Source organism: Polyergus mexicanus, unplaced genomic scaffold (genome assembly GCF_030449975.1).
Source record: "Polyergus mexicanus isolate NDT 795.1 unplaced genomic scaffold, iyPolMexi1.0 SCAF_13, whole genome shotgun sequence".
In the NCBI taxonomy this organism is placed as follows: Eukaryota; Metazoa; Arthropoda; class Insecta; order Hymenoptera; family Formicidae; genus Polyergus; species Polyergus mexicanus.
Window position 1 is genome coordinate 8,722,075 of NW_027223333.1, and position 22,653 is coordinate 8,744,727.

Genomic DNA, 22,653 nt, shown 5'->3' on the forward strand with positions numbered 1-22,653 from the left:
GTATCGTCGTTTTTTTTAGCGTGGCTTATTGCTTAACGTACAACTACGGTTTTTTGTAAATCTAGGGCCTTACCATCTATTCTCTTACGCCTGTACCAGCGGCGCGCAAACTCGCTTTTGTGTCACCCGGACAAATATTTCGGAAATATATCGGGACAAATCGCGCACACACACACAAGTATAATAACGATATCATTGAATAAACAAGCGGGTTAAGATAAGATAAATAAAACTTTGTGACATTTCCGCACTTAATTATATCTTTCTTCCCGAAAAAGTATCCTGGCCCCAGTTCGCACTAAAATTTGATAGTCACTTTTTTGTGGCTTCAATTTTTATCGTTATAAAAATAGATTGCGTGAAGTGTGGCATTAGTAATAGCGAACTTAACACTACAATAATAAAACATACGATATTTCGATATTCGAAACTGAATAAAAGAGATACATTGATGTGATTGCAAGGAGATAATTCTGTATAAAATAACACGGCTTTTTTGATTTTTTTTTTAACGCAACAACGTCTGTACATTTTCCCTTGTCAAGTGAAAGTGTAGAGAGTGCTTTATAGAATATCATATCTTAACTTAATTCTATTTATACGTTTCAAAAAAATAACAACAGTTGGTCTGTGTATACCGAGTTGAATGCGCATTAGTTTGTGCACCTCTGATTTAGCATTCTTCCCGCGAACAATATCAGATATATCTTACCGGGTCCCAACAATTTGAAAGACAATTCGGCGTTCGAGAAGCTGTCATCTCGATAAAATATCTGATATTTCGTCGACAGAACGTCAATCGCGCCCGCCACATTGTTACGCGATATAAAACGGAATCGCATAAGCGATGAACAAATACATATATATATATATATATATATATATATATATACATTATTCTCCCGCTATTTGTTTTCGATCGAAGGAATTTCCTTGGAGGATCATTCGCGCGATACCTCCAAAGTATCGCACAGATATTGCAATCTATGTGAAAGAGAAAATGTTAGCTGGTTGAAAGTCGAGGTTTCAATAATATTTACACGCAGTTATAAGCGAGATCGAAGATTAAAAATATTAGTGCGCAAGATCATTCAAATCCCATTAATTGAAAGTGAAGTATATTTGCTAATAATAAGTTCAGAGATTAAAAATCGTCAATTTTAATTTGAGTTAAATGCGCCAATTTTAGAGAAACGTTAAAAATAACTACGAAAATAAATATTGTCGCGCAACGACGATAGATGTAGGGAAAAAAAAAAAAAAAATGGAGTAAAAAATATTGAAACGAAAATCGAGATATATCCGGGAATCGAGCGACGACTCTTGCCTGGGGACGATGCGCCAACGTTGACTCCGTCTTTTAAATAAATCAGTGCTCTCCCTTGGGGTGCGCGATACAGACGTTAAAAGTGGGAAGAGAAAGGGAGATGAGCCGCAGAGCTAGAGGGATAGAGACGCTCTCTCATAGAGATATCTCGCGGTGGAGAGAGCGTATCCCCGGTTGTTGACTCGCGAAAACCGATAAGAAGGAACGGAAGGCAAACGCGCAAGTTGTACAGCGTGTATACATTGTATCCGTAGATATACATCGCATGTTCCTTCATTCATAGACCCCTCCTCCTCGAGCGAATTTTCTTACGTTGGCAAGTTGCCGCTTGTCGCATATTCTTCGTACTTTTCATCCCTAGTCTTAGTCACCATCCGATTTCTTCCACTTTCCAATTTTGATAATGTCTTGGCAATAGTCACAAATTGAATTTTCGTACGTAAATAACGTAATCGAGTATATATCTTATTGAAAAGATTCCGTATTAAATTATATCGCGGGTGTAATTTTGCGAAATCGCGCTCGACGAGAATCAATCGACGCGAGAAAAATCGTGGCGGGCGCGATCAGCGCGAAAGAACGATTCGCAACGATTTCGATAATTCGCGGATCCGATATGTAATTCGAGAACTTCAATGATCCGAGGATTCATCCAAGTATAGATTCGAACAATCCAAGGATCGTTGAGCGAGTTTCTTATACTACACTTATCAATTATGATATGTTATTTTTCTTTTTTAACGATTAGCGCTACGAGCGCGAGGATGCATGCCTATCTTTCCATCAAAAAGAGATATTCTCGTGCATCCTCTTTCTTTAATGTCATTAATATCTTTGGTTTCATTTATCGCTCCAGGGTTTAACCCTCTCCCCCTTTTTCGTACGATTCGACGGTTCCTGTGTCAATTTCTTCGAGGATGTTGTTATATAAAAACACACCATCTATCTCGCAACCTTTTCCATAAATTTTGCGATATTAGAGCTCGATAGAGCTCTGATAGATCTCTGAAGAGACATATTCGTAATATCGATACTTGAATTTTATTATTATCCGCCGATAGTAATAAATTATGATAGTGTTTGAATATAGATTGAATAAGGGTAAATTACTTTTGCGAGAGAAGAAAAAGAGCTTATCAACTGTGTGCGATGAACTTATAGACTGCAATTTTCTGGACCTAACTGATCGTACGTTCAATGCCGATTAATGTAGCAACGAAGGGCGACGAAATAACTGAGGGGAAAATGGGGTAAACCGATCAATGGGGATACGAGTCGAGGACAAACGAAGATCGAGCGGGTCTCATCGATTATTCAACGAGGTTGTACAAAGATATATCGTAGCATCGGTTTTTCGATATTCGAACGAGAGTTTGTAGCTCGAGGTGTCCATAAGAACCATTCGAGAACACTCGTTTGTATAGAAATTAATTTACTTTTAATGTACGATTGTGTAATACAAACGAAGAATTGTTCTGCAAAACGCTAAAGCAAAAATTTGAATTGTAAAGAGTTCGATTAATCGTTTTACTAGAGTATTTCCGGCGATCCCCTCTCCTTTCCCCTTCCCGTCACCATTCCCCCTTCTCTCCGCTGCTGCCACGCGAAATGCCCAAATAAATGACCTTTGTGTCGATTTTTTCGTTCCGGAGATCGGATGGGTCGAAAAATTTGTAAAGGTTCCGGAGTTTAAACCGTGTGTGAAAAAGTTTGCGCGAGCAATTAATTAGATTTTCGCGGGATAACAGCCCGTGTTTTTACGCTTTCTCGCTTTTCTCCCCGCTTTCCGTTGTATGGTAGCTTCGCGTATATTCGCGCCGGCTGTCGGAATGATCCACCATTTTTACTTCCGTCCATAGAAACGCGACAAAATACGCGTATATGAAAAAAAAAAGAAAGAAAACACAGGTATGCGACATTTTTCGACATTATGATAATTCGCTTTTGACCGTTAAAACCGCGAAGTAATAAGCGATCCTTCCAAGATAAATCGCGTCGATCCAAAGTCCATTGTATAACTTATCAAAGGCGACCGTGAATGTTGCAATTCAATCTCGTGTTTATCCATTCGACATGCCAATTCCGACAGCGTTTCGCATGCATTATTAAGCCGTTATTCCGCGAAACTTCTCAGGGTTAATTACCGCGTTATTATTATCCCGCGAGACCCCCTCGCCCCCCAAGTAATTTATCGCCCACGCAGAGTATCGCATAGTAATACGTTATTAAGAGAGAATCGATTCTGAATTTTATCGATACTCAATGCGCCGTAAAATTTCCTCCGGGAAAGACCTTTCCCCCTCCCCCCCCCCCACTCTTATCTATGCATATCTGATTTTTTTGAACTTGTTGTACTTTCCTATTTTCTTCGACTTTGTAATTCACGAGTAGGGTCAGTCACCACCGTATTACAAATATTCGAATTCGCACGCGTAATTAAATCAGAATCCACGCTCTTGTAATCCCGCATAATTCCTTCATTCGCCGACGACTTGCGCGAGATCGTTAGGGCGGCGGGCCTTTCCTTCCTACGAAGCCTCGGGCTCTTCCTCTATCTCGACTTCGAAGTCGGTGAATGCGGTTGGTATTTTGCATAAAATGCATATTCATCACGCGAGCAAAAGAAGCGCTTTCCGCGACCGTCGCGTCAAAGAATTTCATTGTTCGGGCATCGATATTAATATTAAGGAGGAAGAAAATGAAGGATATTAAAAAGAAGGGACGCTGCAAAAGTTTCGACGTTCGTTGATTTTTCTTTTTCCTCGACAATGGCTCAGCGCAAGATGATGCCTTGTCATCTTCAAGACTAAACCTCTTGAATGCGGGATCGTTATTATCCAGCGAGGAAAGCGAGGAAACAGATCGTACGGGAATAGGTGTCGGGACAGAGAGCCACGACGCAACTCCGGACGGGTCTTTACAAATTTCAGTACTTTCGCGCGGCAAGCTCGCTAGAAAATACATATTCATCCCGGCCTCTCCGTAGAGGGTGCATCTACGTAATGGAGACGAAAGGGACAAGAGGGATCCGCCGGATCTGCGTACATTTCGCCGGACGTCCGCGTGAATGGCGAGCAATATCGATCAGTCGAGGCGAAGAGGCTATCCGGGCAACTGTTTTCCGAAAGACCCAAATTCAATTTCTATACTTTCAACGAGAGACGCGTATTACAATTTATGGGCCAACGGATACGCGTAACAAAGCGTATGACACATTCGATATTCGCACAAACGCCCGCCCCGCGTTCTTGCGCGTTTCATATATTTCACTCGAAAGATACGGGGTCGAGATGACGGGGTATTTACAAAGGTTTTCATACACGTGTCGTGTGTGTAACGTTTGATGTTGAAAATATTTGTTACATCGCGACAAATAGAGAGGAGAGGCCGCGCGAAATCCCGTAGATTGACCGGACATCGACGAATAGAAAAAAAAGGATGAAAAAAAAAACACTCGCCGAGAAGAGAAAGGGGGGTGTTAACTCTGCTAAAGTCGGGGTGAATGGCCCGAGATCGGGGCCGCGGAGGCCGAGGGAGAATATCGTGATCGCGCGATGCGCGCCGGGGAATGAAACTTTTACCCATTCCCTCTCCTAGAGAAACGAGAGAGAGAGAAAGACAGATATAGGAATAATATTTATCTCGCCTTGCACTGGAGATCATATTTTTTGCAAGGTAATTTCAACGACGCCCGAGACAACAGATGATTCGACGAGAGATTTAACTAAAGTCGCGACAAATTTAATATTCGAACGAAAGCATCTTCGGTCTCTCTCTCTCTCTCTTTCTGACGTCACGTAATACCGTCTCCATTCAGACATTATTATAATCGAATGTGCAATAACTAATCGTGCCAATTCTCTCACTCGCGAGGAATCTCGATATTCGCTTCTCATGGAAGATAGAATGAATAAAAAAAAAAATTTCCTCGATAAAATATAAAGAAACTTATTGCAAAAATATTTTCTCCATCATTTAAGTAAGCGTAACCGAGCGTAATAAATGATTAAAATAACCGATTATGTTCCTTATCGACAAGTTCCGTGACTTCTTAAACGTACAGGTTTCTTAATTGGCTGCAGAGATCGAAAATCGTAACGCGAGATCCGTTCGTTCGTTACGGGACCCGGGGGGGGGGGGGATGAATATCGAGCGAATATATGTGCGTTTTTGCGTGCGTTTAAGCGAGGCTGAGAAAGGCGATCGCGTGTCACGCGTGTAATGTACAAACTCGCTTGATCATCGAGTCAAGGTGGAATTGAATATTCGTCGTCTACTGGAAGGTTGTAAGGGGAGACTCTGATGGCGTGACTTTTTCAAATTCGTCCTCGGTCACGCCGCGATCGCTACCTAGTAATTGAAAATTTACTTGTAACAGCAATTGTCCGCTCGTTTCGAGCTCCGTCGATCCAAGATTATTCCAAGAGAATAGAGAGGAAACAAGTATTCAGATATATATATATATGTATTTTCCCTTTTAATCTAATAGCAAAAGATTTATGTTTCGAGCAATCTGTAAGCTGTATCCTGATGAGATAATTTAAAGAGAATTAAAGAATATATAAATTGTGATAAATTATTTATATAAAAAAATTAAAATAAAGATGTATATGAAAAATTCGAGACGGCAATTAAAAAGTGCGCGACGAAATAAAATTCATCTTTTGAGGAAAATAAAATTTTTGTCCCCTGTATTTTCAAAATTTTCATGCATCAAAGAAATGGTGAAGACGTGAAGAAAAATTCTAAATATTTCTTTTACGATTAGCGAAATTTAATCGAGAATCATTAAACCGTGTAATAATTATGGAGTGGTGAGCCGATTAACTAATTGAATAAAATTGAAACAAAATAAAACAAAGCGCTTTTGATGAAAATTATAATTCTTACGTGAATACAACCGAGTCCTCGGGCAAAAATTAGATCGATTCTCGGGGGATCAGAAATTGTCGAGATTGCGTAAAGTTTGGAAACTTTGGGAATCGATGATCGAACTCTATGTGTAACATCACGACTAAGAAAATTGCGGGAGACGCGATAATTAACGGGGTCGGGATATAAAATAAACGCTTTCGAATAGCTATAAATAAAAACTAGGTTCAATCATCTCACTCGCAGTGTACTAAAGATAAACATTCTCTCTTCTCTCGTTGAAAGTGATTTAATCGACGCAAACGGAATTTTCTACGCCGACTGGAATTTACCGTAGCTCCTTTCCGAGGATATCAAACGTTAGAAGTTAAGAAGCTCCTTAGAAGCGAAGGAAATTGACGCATTCAGCTTCGAATCGCGAATTACTCTCGAGATCTCTGGCTGCCTGAAACGGAGCCTAAGCGACTGCGTATTTATCGCACGAATTGACGCACGATGCACTTTGCATGCGCATGCACGATCCACTTGCGCTGTAAAGTGGATTATTTATATCCGTCGTATCCTTCCGAGAGAAAAACTTGTCGCTTGGAGCAACAAGCTGTCGTTTCTCGCGCTTCTTTTACCTCGCTCGCTGTTTTTCCCCCGCGTTCTCAATGATTGTAGATGCGTTAATTTACATTAATAATCATCATAGCGGTTCTTATCAAACGATCGTTCGTATATCTGAAAAATCCGAAAGAGAAAGATACAAAAGTTCTTGTAAAATTCGCCCGAGAGCGTAAATCGCTACAATGTAATTCATCGCGGGGTTTAACGCGTCTTCATCTTGGAAATCCGCGAACAGACACCGTAAAGGACATTTATCTCAATTCCCATCTCGCGAGACGTTCATCATCCTTCGTCGACGTCAAGCCGAATTATTAATTATCCGCGTAATTATTCACAACTCTTTCGGAGGAGGCAAAAGGCGTCGAGATAAATCGTTGACACACTTCCGTTATCGCGTCGCTTTTATCGCACGTGTAACTTTCCGTTCGATCTCTTTCGGTAAAAGTTACTTATATGTGTGTTTGTAAAACGTTATATCCGCGCGCATTGACAAGCTCTCTCTCTCTATTGGGATTTGGAAAATAATCGATTATAAAGATTTCTACGGCGTAGCCTCTCCACGAGAATCGTTACATTTACCGTTGACGAGTTTATTCGCGGTTGGTCGGATTTCACCCTACTTCTCTTCGCGTTCCCAGAGGAACGCTTGCGCCGATATCCAGTGTCAAGTGAGAACGATGGGGAAGAACGGTTCGCGTTCTTCCGCGAGAGGGAAGAAATAAGGTTGAAGAGACGATGGAAAAATAAAAGATCGCACGTTCGTTCGGTTTGCTTTCGATTTTTCTTATTCGCAAAAGAGCGAGTTGGCGTAATTATTCCGCGCCCCCCCCCCCACCCCCCGTGTGCCCTTTCCCTTCCCCCATTCTCTCCCTTCCCCTTTTCTCTCCCCATATCTATGATGATAGCGTGGATCGTGCATGCGCGAGGCGCAATAAATAAAATGTTAGATCTTTTTTGATCGCCGCGAGAGATCCCTCGCGTTACGTAATATCCTTAACGACATAAGCGATATAACAACCTCCAATGTGGATTATAAAAATATTCAATCTTTGTCGTACGAACTAGTTAACCTATTGATATGTAAACTATCGATATGTAAAATTGATATGTAAAGTCACGGACCAATGTGATCCGTATGCCGCGTGGATCCACGAAGGGATTGTAGTTTGTCTCGCGGATTCGCGTCTCTATTTTATTTTGGCCGGCGTTATTGTAACTTCGTGTGTATACGTATGTATGTATGTATGTATGTACGTGCATTTGTGTGTACATGTTTGTATACATTTATGTGTGCGCGTCCTTTATATACGCGTACGCTTACACTGATATAATGCAATAACAATACGCTGATTTCGCGTGCATCCGTCAATGTCGATACTCTCTCATCGTGGAACGTCAGCCCGTTGACAACTCTTTCTCGAAAACAAAGGGCTAGATTAACTATTTTAATAAATAAACTACTTATCCTTGATCGGCGTGTCCCCGAAGAGATCAGGTCAAATATCGCTGATGTTGTAATCCTGAAGAATTTTCATCGACGACAGCTCGGATCTTGTATTCGGCTCGCAATGGTCAATTCCGCCGGTGATTGGTAACGGTGTCTCTTCTTCTTCGGTGACAGGAGAATATTCGATCCTAATTAAAGGATCGTGCTCGCCGCTGAATGCGCGCGCGATCCGCGTCGATAACGAACGGGTCGTTCCTCTCCACAATGGTTATTCCTCCGGCCAGCCGAGATCCTCGCCGACCAGCTCGTAGAAGCGTTGATTATGCTCGTTAAAGAATTTCCTCAGCTTCGTCACAACCATCGGACTGACACGTGGGTGACGGCGCCCTTTGCTCTCCTTCAGACACTTCTCCGAGGTCTCGTTCCTCAGGCAATAAAAGCCCTTGGTGTGATTAAAGTAGAAGTTGTGCCGACCGATGCGCGATTCGAGCCCGAGGAAATTCTCGATTCGGCGCAGCTGCGGCACCGGGTCCTCGATCAATTGATCACCGTTCACTATGAGGATCTGCTCCCTGGGGAACACCTCCAGCCAGCGGTGCATATAGGTGTGGTAGAGAGAGATGGCAACCGGTCTGTAGGATTCGTTAATGGTACCGTCGGGTCGCATAACGAGCTCCTCGAAAGTGCGCGCCGTTGGCTGCTGCTGTTGCGGCGTGCCGTTGTTGATTAACGTGGACGCGGTCGCGGCGTGCGTGCGTAATTGCGTGTAATCCGATATCGCCCGGGTGACCGGTTCCCGCACGATCAACAGCAGCTTGACGCTGCCGTTCATCGCGCGAATCCTTTCGGGCACTTCCGAGGTCACGAAGTAACTCGGGCTCTTCTCGATAGTGATCTGCCCCTTGAAGGAATAGGGCATCTTGCGCCGGTACCATTCCAGACCCTTCCCGTAATTGTCATCACGGTCGAAGAAGTGAACCTCACCGGCCGCCTTCTGTATCTGCGGATGCAGAAAGAGCATCTCCAGCAATGCCCTTGTCCCGCATTTGCGTACGCCGATTATGATGGCCTGGGGGAGATGGCGATTCGTCCGCGGAAAATGTACCTTGGAGGTGGAGAAAAGGAGCGGTGGCGTCGCGCGTACCTGTCATAAATTATCGTAGCAGTGGCAGAACCATATACGCGAAGGGTCTTCGGAGACATTAACGCGATACGGAATTCTAGTCAGAGAGAGAGAGACACGTACCTGGGAGACCAGCTCGACCGTGCGTCCTTCGACGGCGGAGACAGCGTGGAGGCTGTAAACGGCGCTGTCGTAAAGTATGTGGAAGGTAAGGAACAGGGATAGCAAGGCGACCGACAGGAAAGCAACGGCCATCTTCGATCTGGATACGCCGATTACCAGGATGCAATCCGAAATGTCACCCTCGGCCGGCCTCATGACTGAGCGGGACATCCACCTGCGACAAACATCAAGAAACGCCATTGTCTCGCCAGATATATTCAAAGTACAATCGACTTGTACCCCGCTCTCCCCTTTCTCCCCTCTTCTCCATACGCGATTCAAAAAGATATCCTCTAGATTCTCAAATGGCAATCGTGTTATTACCCCGTTGTTTTTCCCTATTTCTTAACACGCAACAGCGCCATTAGTTACGGACAGTGTCTCAAATTTATTCTTTCCTTGTCGAGGCGCGGCAGGAATGATTAAACCCCTTGATCGTCGATTATTACAGTGTACCGTGCACAGCACGGATGTGCACCTACTCTAATCCAACTTGCAAGCCATTACAACTTTAAGTTCAAGCCTGATTTATCGGAATTCTCTCTCTCTCTCTCTCTCTCAATAAATGTGTACAATGCTGGAAAATTTGTGTTTTCTTGTTAAAAAATAGGCCGTTTAAAATTTTTGTGTTAAATATTTAGCACATTTATGTGTTTATTTATCATATTGCTGTTGTATTAATTGAACTGAAATGTTAAATTATTAAAACAACTGAAAAAGTGTAAAAATAATACAATGTGCACATATTTTTAATTTTACACGATAGACATGTTCCGTATTATTAGATTAGTGACAGGATTTGTCTGTTAAAATTTACGGAAAAAAATGTTGATTTTATTCTACGATAGGAGTGAGAGTGACTACAGACCGTCGATAATATTTTTCCAAGTTAATTTTATCGTTAAAAATATGTTGATTTTACACAAAATTTATTTCAAATTACTACGAAATTTGCATTCATTTCGTGTTGAAATATTAATATATTGTATTAGCGTCATCATTTAACATATCCATATTATTATGTTAAATTAACACAAACATTGGTGAGTACCGTTTAGAACATGCGATATATGTTAGATTTAAGCCAAATTTTCCAACATAAGATTAATTAATTATTTTGCCGCACATCAGAATTTGTTTTTCGCCCAAGATTTCCGACTGAAGGAGCTGAAACAATTTAATATCCACCGCAGTGGCTCGTGACTGATAATTACGCGCAGCTGATTGGCATTTACACGAAACGTTACGGTTACCGGCGCAAATTTATCGCGTGACGAACGAACAAAGCAATTGTCAATGTCGCGCTCGCTAATTTCGTTCACCATTGAATGCGGGCTCAAACGTATCGATCGATGTCGGTGGATTTTCCGACGATGGTTTACCGCAAGCCGTACGTTTAAGATTTTCGTGGCTCTCCTCTCTCTCTCTCTCTCTTTCTCCGCGAAGGATAAATCATCAGCCCGCATGCTGTCGCGTAAGCGAAAAATAATGGATCTTTATCAAGACTCGATTAAACTCTTCAACTATACAGGGTGTCCCCAATTTAAATGGCAAGAAGTCCTTTAGAGATTTGCTCGTTTTTGCTCCATTTTAGAGAAAATCATAAAAATTCAATCTCTCATTGTCAGTTGCTCTATTGAGTTGATTGGCACCGAATGAATTTTCTGCTTCAAGGTTCCTTACATATGTAAACACTTGATGTTACCCTTTATGGTGCCAATCAATTCAAGAGAGCAATTAAGAGACCGAATCGTAGATGCAGTACACCAAATATCACTAGAACAATGTCTAGCTGCAATTAATGAGGTCAGTGCTAGATGTAACGCTTGCATTGCTGCAAGAGGGCAACATTTTGAATAATATCTGCATTAAATAGATGATAACATAAATAAAATGTAAATAAATAAGTAAAAAAACGAAAACTTGTTTTGCTTCTTTTTTTATGATCTTCTCCTAAAATGGAGCAAAAACGAGCAAACCTCCGAAAGACTTTCTGTCTTAGCTTTTCGATACCCTACACGCTTCTGAAGATTTGCCATTTAAATTGGGGACACCCTGTATATTCTAAATGATACATTTTAAATTTTAGATATATTTTTACACGTATCCTCTCTTTTCGATGTGTGTACTATCGATAATTATTATCGCGCTCGAGATATATATCTAGATGGATAATAAAAGGAGCGAGAATAGATGTTTTCTCGCACGTTCATCAACTTGCTTCAAATTGCATTTGTCACCTTAACTGAAACGTTTACAGCATTAGCGCAACAGGCATGTAAATTACATGTTCCCGAGCGAATATAGATCTCGTGGTAAAAGTTATACACGGAGGATGAAGCGCGAAGGAACGAATTGGAATTCACAAGTGACGAAACTAGTCGCAGTCGCGAGCTTTTAAACTCCGAATAACTAACGAACTTGCGAAACGAGAAGACGTGGAAGGACGAAGGAGGGGGGGGGGGACGGAAGAACGGAGGATCGATCCGCTATAAATGATGCAGAAAGGTCGGTACCCCTGAGACAGAGAGAGCAATCTAAACTAGATGCGGTTGCATTCCGTATTCCGACGTAATGGCTCCTCTAACGTTTATCGCCGATACGATTTAATCCATCGCCTTACATCATTGTTGGTTCCTTATTGATTTGTCAGAAAGAGATTGAGAAAGAGAGAGAGAAAGAGGATAATAAAAAAAAAAAAAACTATATATTTCTCGTGCCAACGCTCGATCTTAATTGCAACACGAGCTGCAATTAGCGAAACTGTCGTGTCGTTGGTAACAAAATCGCTTCTCCCTCATCCCTCTTCCTCTCTTTTCCGCTCGAGAATCTTGAAAAACCGCTCACGTTCGCGAGAGATTGCGGAGATATTTATATGCAGGAGTGTGTACGCTTTTCCGTACAATTTTCCGTATCCGTAAGTATTATATATACATACGTAGATACTTGATGCCGCGAACGACAAGTTTTCTACGCCGTATACGTATCCGCGGACGTTTTAATATTGTACCTCTATTTGGAGAACGCTCGAAATAACACTCGCGTTATAGTCGCGGACTCCCCTCGGACCTACTGCACGACGGGAGCCCTATTTGATGCCCGAGTTTTCTGGGGCTAAAATTTCCTTTGTGCCGTGACGCGGCGCGGCAGGCCGAGGTGTTTCCGTGGGAAATACGCGGCCCGTGTTATCCGGACAAATTGCAATTTCCAGAGTTGCCTTCCGCGTCGTTGCACCCCCTGCCGGGGCCCCGTCGTTCTCCAAACTATCGAATACGACCGCGCTATTTACTCATTATCGCCGTAGCGTTTCCACGTATAATTATACGGTCGAGTAAGTTTACAACGCGTTAATATAATCCCATAGACAATAGACACCAGAGATCGATTTCACTTTGTTCGGGCATGGAATCTGACGCTCCCGAGACGCTTACGAGAAAGAAAGAGCAATATAAAAATTTAAAAAAAAAAAAAAAAGAAAGAAACAAGGAACGAACAATCCTCCGTTCCATTAAAATTAAATATTATCTTATCTGATTGAATAGAAGGACGCGAAGGGAGAGCGGCAATTTTCTCGTCGGGAGAGATCACAAGCGCGAAAACTTCAATCAGCTGATTATGCATCCGATGCTCGATGTAATCGAATCGTGCGAAATCGGAGGAAGGAATATAGCAAAATATATTTCGCACATGTAGCTTTTAATGACGATCTTTAATACTTACAAGACATCTATGGGAGATCGAGGAGACCACTCTTGACGAGGCCGCGCCTTGTTGGGCATCTGCCTTCCTTTATACGTTCACATTTTCGGAGTTTCTGAAACAATGCAGAGGACGAATCGTTAGGGAAAACGCTTATATTTATCTTATTCGCGCGAACAATATAATCAATCATATACTGTAATTAAATATTTTAATATAATAATGATATGATGATAATGAACTCGCTATATTAAAATATATAAAGAATGAATTAAAGATCGACACGAGCAATAAAGGTTGCTTTGAATATTTAAATTATTTAATGAACAATAAAAACATAGGATATTTCAGACACAAATGACTTAAAACTTTTCACCTTTTTATTGTTCATTAAATAAGGAAAATATTCAAAACTTTCATTGTTCGCGTTGGCCTTTAATTCATCAATTATAAATATTTTATAAATCGGCGTTATTATTTTACGATACGCGGGTAATAAATAATGAAATAATTACGCTAATTTTACGATAATTTTAAACCTTACAGGATACTCGATAAATAATGATCACGTCTATAGCGACGTTGAGGGACAAACGTTAGAACGTGTTATCAAACGCTTTTCAAGAGATTCTCTCGCGGCGACCCAGTTGCAGAGCTCGTAACTTGAATAAAGCGAGTAAGTAGGATCACTCGGCGGGGAATAGCAACTTTTCTCATTCGAAACTCTCCGTTCGTAGATAGTATTGTTAAAAGCTCCGTGCGTATGGATGCATTTCGGATGTACCCTATTTCTTCGAATCGCTCATCTCTCAAGCTCCCGGTCCTCGACGAAACGCGAGGCACACACCATATTTATATGTTGTTACGCTCGTCAATATTTAGGATAGATAGGGACTATAAACGTTTCCTCGAGAAACGATATCGATTTATTATGCCTCTATATGTCCTCCGTATCCATTATATTTACGTCTCTCTGTCTCTCTTTCTCCTTATCCTTTTCATAAATAAGCAGAAATTTCATTTCTACGAAACGATTATTTTTATCTACGTATACTATATGTATACAGACTTTTGTTCACCGGTGCATTCTTCGGAAAACCAGACGCGACGATGCACAACGGTGTATAAACACGCATATCCATTCATCTACGACCTTACGACACGTGTACCATTACGCTCTCGTTGATATATCGCGACGTTCCATCTGAGAACGTGGGACAACGATCTATGCATTACCACATTATATCTGTCCCCGTTGCGCGATGCATCGTATATATATATAATATATCCCAAAGAGGCTCTCCTTGATATAATCATAGAGAAAGTGACGTAATTGAGAGCCGGTGCGATAAGTAGGGCCCGATAAGAATTTTATCATTAATCAAAAGATATGTTAATCGTCACGAATACAATAGCGTACGTATTTCTAAAGTAATAATCGACGTGTAAAAAATAAGAGAAGTAAAATGAGAATGCGAAAAAATTGAGGTCGATTTTCGATATCGCTGGCCTTGAATACTGTCAACGAAAGAATGTTGTGTAGTACACCGATCGAAGTGCGCTTCGACATTGGAATTGCTCGGGGGCTGTCGATTCGTTTCCACGTTTGTTCTAAATGCGCCTGCCTATTTTCATCTACGCCAGTCTGGCGACCGTCTGACCGTTGCACGAAATAACAAGGACGCGGGTCGCGTCGCGACCTGAGTCACGCTGACAAATGAATCGATATATCGAATGCGCGCGTAACTCATGGCATTCTTTCGCTTACGTAACCGGCGATGGAATTAGCGACGGATGTGGAATTATATTATATTTATCGAGAGAGGAAGAGAGTGGGCTCACCGCGCTATCCGGATATTCTGCTGTCTACTTTTCTTGGGTCTAGACGGAAAATTATTTTTTTTCATAAGCAAGTACTGTCGGAAGTGGATAAGATAATCTTATGCATGAAAAGGACGAATTAGGGTAAAGAGGATATTAAAAGTTGAAAATGCAAACGTCGCGTTTCTCTTTAAGAGGATGGAAAATAGGACTGAAAGATGATAATTCTTGCAGCCACAAGGCCTTTATCCTCGTCTTTTGTTGTTAGAATTGACTTTTAAAATTAATTGAATAATATGAAATTATTTTAGAAAACGCGATATAAACATGTGTCGCGTTAAATATCGATCGGTGATCAATTTTCTTTCCAGTTTTGCTTTCGCCTCGCATCGAATAGGAAGAAACGAAAGGCTGTTATATTCTTAAGAATGCTGTAATCTTAACCAATTACCATTTTCTCCTAACTAACTTTGATGAGGCTTGGAGAAAAAAATGCTAATTCCATCAAATTGCATGATTCCCGAACGACGCCTATAAGAATCGTTCGAGGGTTACCGCTACTTTAACGATCGCTTTGCAAACTTGCCGGTCGATGTGTCTGAAGCACGCGAAAACGCTAAAAGTTCGCCCGCCGTGCCCGAATAGCGAATAGCGGGACTGCAATCGATACTTTCCTAGAAACTTCCAAGTGCATCGTGAATTTTGATATATCGGTTAAAAGCATCGAGAGGAAATATTTTTCCATCGACCGTAGACGAAGGTATATAAATATAAAAAATAATCCTCTATCTCTCGAATATCTAATACACCTGTTAGAAAATTTGGCTTAAATTTAATATATATCACATATCCCAAATGATCCACACAAATTTTTGTGTTCATTTAACATAATATGGATATGTTAAACGGTGACACTAATATTATGCTAATATTTCAACACCGAATGAATGCAAAAGCTTTATAGTAATTTGAAAGAAATTTTGTACAAAATCAAGATACTTTTAATGATAAAATTAATTTGGAAAAATATTATCGACGATCGATAGTCACTCTCACTCCTATTGTAGAATAAAATCAACATTTTTGTCAACAAGTTTTAACAGATAAATCCTGTCGCTAATAATACGGAACATATCTATTGTGTGAAATTAAAAATATGTGCGCTTTATGTTATTTTTACACTTTATCAATTATTTTAATAATTTTATCTTTATTACATGAGTATGTTAAATATTTGAAAATTTTTAATCGATATATTTTTTTTTAACGAGAAAACACACAAGTTTTCCAACAGAGTGTATAGATTCTTTAGAATCGCGCGACGAATATTTCCGAAATTCAAGTCGGGGAACATCATCTCATCCGCGATGAGGGATATTTGTGGTCCTGAAACGGGCACAGAATCGACAAAGGATTAGCGATTACTTTGGATTGTTCTCTGAAATTGAACGTAGCCAGAGATAAGACAGCTCGGAATAAGTTTGACGTAGTTAAGCCGCTTGTTTAAATAATGGCACGCGGCACTCGAAGATTCGTGCCCGAACTTATTCTCTCCCTTATCGAAGGGTCCAATGATTCGCTGGACCGATGAAAAGTCGGTATCGCCGAGATAAGGCGCACATTTGTCAGCGAAGGGTCGCGCGTTCCTACTATAGATAAACTTGTTATCTCTCCTACGTAAGCTCCTCGTAAACGCAAGTACGAAATTAAGCGCGAAAATGCGTTTCCCAAGGCAAATAAAAGAGAAGGATGAGAGGTCCTTTACAAAGGATTCGATTACCTTAACTGATTTTCGTTTCGAAGCTAACGAGAAACTTTTTAAGTTCAGCACGATTTCTAGAATCAGCAATACTACTCTCTACTACAGTTCTCTCTCTCTGCCCTCTCCCTCCCCCCCCCCCCCACCCCCATTCTCTGCTTCTTTTATCAAGGACACTTGACATAGTTTCCGATTTCATCGAGTGTTCTTCATCGACACATTTCTGCCGTATAGCTCTAGGGACGGAGAGGTCGAATGTTCGTTATAGTTTTGACATATAAAGTAAACCTTGAACTTGTTCAATTCCTTTCCCAACATTGGAATTCTATAGATGTCACACGTTTACCCTCCTCACTCGTTTATTCGGCCAAACTTCGCGAGAGTATTCGGCCGAATCGACAAATATAAACACGCAAAGGTAAGGTAAAAATTTTTATACATTTTTCTCCGCGGCTTATCTGGCAGTGGTAAAAATTCTTAATTTACATATTCGCGGTTAAAGTATAACGGGGAAAAAAAAAAAAATCATACTTGCGGGGGCGCATAGTCCCCTTACCGGCACGAATTTGAAGGTAGCGTGAACGGAGCTTCTCGGCCACAATTCGCATAATCGATGCCGCAAATCCGATTATGGTAATTTGCAGGCTTAGATACAGCTTGCGCGCTTCAAAACTTTGGAAAGCGACCGTTGTTGCAACTAGAACACCTCGGTCTTTTCAAGGACGGGGACGCGCGCGTTCCCCGTTATCTCGGTGCATCCTTTGACCTTTCCCACCTTGTATATCTGTATAGTCATTGGATTATTTCATATGTCCGACCGCATATATAAATAACGTATAAATAACGCCAATGCTAAAAGGATCGGGAAGAAATTTTTTCCCCGAACGTGGCTAAGATCGTTACGGCGTTTTGTTATTTATTCCGTACACATATCCGGGTACGTAATAATTTATTTTACGTTAAGTGAAAAAATGATATTCCACATAGTTTCGCGTACGTTGATACCAGATAATTGTGGCGTCTGATCAATACACTTCCGTGATAGGATCTCTCGACATTTCGCCGCAAATTACATAATTATTCATAACACGAACCAAGTGTTGAAGCATCCATTATATGCTTGACTTGAAAACCGATAGTATTATCAATCATATCGTAAAAATTTTTTCAAGATACGATCTCTCTTTCGATAATTATCGACATCAGTCCAGCATATATGTCTTCTAAAATTTTAAATGGTGCATTTTTAATCAATTCAAATTCGCTTCTCCATCTTTACACGAGGTGAATTTATTTAATACTTTAATTGTGTGTGTGTTTTTTTTTTGTTCTCGTCTCATTGAATTTTTTGATAATCGATAAAGTTTTCCGATGGAAAAATAAAAATTAAAGAATTCTCGTTTTTCATTCCGACGACGCAAAGGTCTGAAATAAGATGCGCGAAGAAAAGAAATCGGTTACGCGTACTAATAATCCGACTACATGGCAACACTTGTGTTTGTACGTAAAAACAGAGCGATTAATAATCTTCAGAGAAAAGACGCTAATTGTCACCGATAAAATGAAGATATATATGAATGAGAATCGCACTCGAGAATTCTTCACTGAATAATGTAAGCGGAGAGACGTCTTTCGTAATCGATCTCGTCGGAGAGATGAGATTATTCCAATCTCCTATTCTAAATTGCCCGAGAATTGGCTTTACCTTTTCGTCGAGCGTAGGAGGTCAGGTCAGGGAATTGAGTGTCGGCCGCAGACCTCTTCGTGACGTATTCATTAATCGCATTGCGTAGGAGAATCGTGTCGTATACGCGAGTGGAGTATCGTAGGCGTATACGAACGATCGCAGAGAGAGGGGGAGGGAGGAGGATGGAAGAGGGTAGTAAGCGTAAGCGTAGTAACAGTAGTGGAGAGGGGCCTGGTAGTAGCGGGAAGGGGGCGCGGATATCTACTCTGCCTTCTGTCCTGGCTTATTGCCGTCAGACTGATAGAAAGAGAGAGACGGAGAAATAGAAAGGAAAAGAGAGAGAGAGAGAGAGAGAGAGAGAGAGAGAGAGAGAGAGAGAGAGAGAGAGAGAGAGAGAGAGAGAGAGAGAGAGGGATAGAAGGTGAGATAGAACGCGTGCGCGCACTCACCACCGAGTACAGCCACTGAGTCAAGGTCTCTCTGACTGGCGATCGACCTGACCTCGCTTTTATCCTTAAAACGAGTGACGGACGACGAGACATCGATCGGAGACACGCAAATGCGTGGTAATCGTGTCGGACAAGCTGCTTGACATTTTTACAAACAGCTTACACAGCTTGTATCGCGATAGTATCTTCGTTCTTCCTGGGATTAAATCCTCGTCAATTTTCGATATCACGGAATATTCGACTACTTGTACGTAGTTTACCTTAGTATGTACCTTCGTAGAAGGGCCCGTAAGCGGGAATAAACAAATCGTACATCCGCGTCTGTGCCGTGAATGAATGAATGACTTGGCACGTTCATCTCCGCGAGTAGTAAAAGTCCCGTATTGATCAGACGCGCGCGTGGCGTCGCCCACGCGAGGATAAACGTGGGTGACACAAATTAGCCCGAATACTTGTGTAAATAAGTGATGTTCCGATTGTCGAAGAACGAGCTGCGAAGTGGTTTGAATTGATGTTCTTTTTGCTCTATGAGGAATTCTTTCCTCTCCTCGAATTCTTCCCTTTCCTCAAGTTTTTTTCATTTCGTTAGTTGAACTAACCAAGGCTATTCGCTGATGAGATCTGCCTCGGATCCTATTATTCGCTCGCCACAGACGATATTTGATTAATAGCGTGCGTTTCGCTCGCTCGAGAATTTGTACAGCGCGATAGAACGTTCTTTATCCCGACGATACTACAACAAGCGACGCAAAATGAAATATACATTGATATCAAATAACGAATTTATCATTTTCGCAGATACGACCGTGCTTCAAACAATGTTCATGAATATTCACGGGAAAGAAAAAAAGGAACATGTGTGCGCTGCTCAACTACTCGTTCGTTTGATTCGTTTATTCGCGTCATTTATATCCCCTCGCTTTAATTAATTTCTCATAATTTTCGAAAAAACGGAAACGAACAACGTAAACGGAAGTAAATATTCATTGTGGATTAAAAGCGAATAAAATCGCGGATATAAAACGACGAGGTCCGCTTTCAGTAAATTCATTCGTCTGTCCCGACGCGTGTTTACGGATATCGTTAAAGAACACACACAATCGGGTCAAAAGTTCATTCGTGTCTCTCCGATGATGTGGGTGTAGCCTTTATAATACGCGACGAGACGTAACCAAATGATGCCACGATCTCCGTGAAACTCGATATTAACAGGCCGGGATAAGTCGGGACGTGTCGTGAAGAAAACGCGAACTTATTTCAACTACTAATAACTATCCATTTTACACCGAGCTCGCGCTCGGTAACCGAAGAGCTTTTATTATTTTCGAAATTTAATGCACGACAAGTTAGGTCGTGGTGCATAATTCGCGGCGCCGATGCATTATAGCGCGATAAAACCTTAATATATAAGCCGCATGCCTTCCTCTCGTTGGCGAGCTCGTGAGCGAACAGTTCGCGTTTTCCGTTCACACGTGACATTTAGAGTTGCAACATTCAAAACAAAACAATAAATTCGTAAAAATATTGTATTGATATCGAAAATTGTCGAAAACTTAAATCTTGTCTTGGTCTTGAGTGAATCTTGATAGTAAAAATCTCATCTTGTATTATCTTGTCTCGATTTTATCAACAATTTTTGTCTTTTATTAAACAATTGTTTGAAATAATATTTAATAATATATAATCTTTATAATAATTATTATAATATCTTTATAATAATTTAAGATTAATTATTATTCAACAAAAATTTAATAGGCAATAAAGAACCAGCGCAGTAAATAGGACGCGTACAGATAAGATTATTAATTACATTAAATTAGATATAATCCATACAAAGCGCAAAAAGGCGTACGTTTTAGAGAAGAAGAGTAGAATATGTATCGAGCAATCAAAAAGTTAAGAATGTATGAGTAGTCAGTATCACTAAAATTTGCTTCGAGATCCATAGAACGATCACGTGCAGCTCCGCTCTCTCAATGCACAATCCCGAAATAAATCCCAACATTTTTTTAATAATTATTATTATTTATGTTATGTTATTCGTTTATTTCCCAAAACACTACACACGCAAAAAATCTTGTCTTGATTTTGTCTCGAATTTTCAGACAAGACAAAATAATTTCAAGTCTTGATGTCTCGTGCAAGTGACATCCGTATCTCTCGCACATCTTTTTTTCCTCTCTTTTTCTCTCCGGTCTGTTAACTCGGTCTACAGAGTACAGATGTTTGTAATCGAATGCCACGAAACCCGAAATCTAATTGGAAGAAGGATCAAACCTTACATCGTCGACTCCGTTTCGCGAGAAACGAACTTTATCGCTTCCTCCGAGAAGTCAGTAAGACGGCATCATTAGTTTTATTATCGCGTTTTACGGCAAATGCGAGCTGAAGCTGCGTAAATTATCCAGCATACCATTTTACAGCTCGAAGAATTGCGCTCAACCGTAAAAAGAAGAAAAAAAAATTTACGATGTTTTATTCGCACGCAGGTGGATTATCTGGCCATCGTTAAATTTTAAAAGCGCCAGAAAGCATTTACGACATCCGTAAACATTATGAGCGATAGTAATCCTTTATTTGCGATTTCCAGCATCAATGGTGTGAAAATGATTTTCAAGCTCATTTAAAAGCGTGGAAGAAATGTTTTTTTACATTCCTTCCTCAAATAAGCAACATATCTGGAGCTTATATAGGGTGAAAAGAACTTTGCGGTTTGAAGCTCGTACGTGACCGAGTCGACTAAATGTCACAATGTGATTGTCCAACTTTTGTTACGCTCGCGCTCTCGTGCGAATAATGTCGTTTCACGTGGATGCCACTCGACTGGACCCTGGCTGCAAATATAGTCCCGTTCCCGACAGCATCCGCATTCGGATTTATTTTACCGTCAGTTTCGCACACGGAAAGATAACGCAACCGAGGAAAAAGGGAAAACGAGAAAATAGAAAAAGTTCGATGCGAGGGAAAAAGTTCTAGTCTCGAAAAGATCCATTTTAAATTCTTTTCAGAAGGGGCTTCTTGCGAAATGGGACATCGTAGGATGCTCCCAAAATATAGTATGTTTCACTCCGATGCTAGTTTTTTAAAACTAGTGTAATTATAATAGAACACAAATTTTTCAATTAGTGTAATTATATAATAGAATACACCTTGAAAAAGTTTAATCAAATTTAGGATATCATTTAAGGAACGCCCTACATACGCGCTATCAATTTCCAAGAGGCGCGTAACTAAAATTCTTTCAAACTTTTTTTGCGAAGATATCCGGAATATTTTTAAAAAAACATAATTAAGTTAAAATAATTTGGAAATGCGAGACCCGGATATATTTTTAGACGCTTTGCGGAATGTAATACAAGTTTATCGAAAATTCATAAAAATAACGATAACGCGTATAAAAATACACATTTTACTAGACGCCGAGAATGAGCGTAAACACGATTATCGCGTCATTATCACTGGCTTGATATTATCCGCGTACAGTGGGGGACGTGAATTAAGTTAATTACCGGAGAGTGCTTTCTCGTAGAGGTCCGCCGCCTCCCGCAGACCTTTTGCGCCGGTAAAAATGCGCGAAAGTAAGGCCGCTTTAAAAGTGAGTTAATACTTTAACAATCGCGGAAAGTTTTGTACAGATTCGAAAGATGGGAAAGGGGAAAAGAGGGGGGGGGGGACTTGGAAGTCGGATACCCCGTATA

At 40.8% G+C, this 22,653-nt stretch overlaps 1 protein-coding gene across 1 annotated transcript in view; it reads right to left on the bottom strand.

The window, feature by feature from the left end:
* Positions 1 to 7,680: 7,680 nt before the first annotated feature.
* Hs3st-a (Heparan sulfate 3-O sulfotransferase-A) overlaps positions 7,681 to 22,653 on the bottom strand; it is a 32,387-nt gene continuing 17,414 nt past the window's right edge. Inside the window, exons 3-5 of the mRNA XM_070305630.1 lie at positions 13,261 to 13,354; positions 9,502 to 9,715; positions 7,681 to 9,399 (exon numbers count right to left, since the gene is read on the bottom strand). Coding sequence (XP_070161731.1) covers positions 8,524 to 9,399; positions 9,502 to 9,715; positions 13,261 to 13,319 — 1,149 coding nt within the window. The 5' untranslated portion in view covers positions 13,320 to 13,354 and the 3' untranslated portion in view covers positions 7,681 to 8,523. The remainder of the gene's footprint in view (positions 9,400 to 9,501; positions 9,716 to 13,260; positions 13,355 to 22,653) is intronic.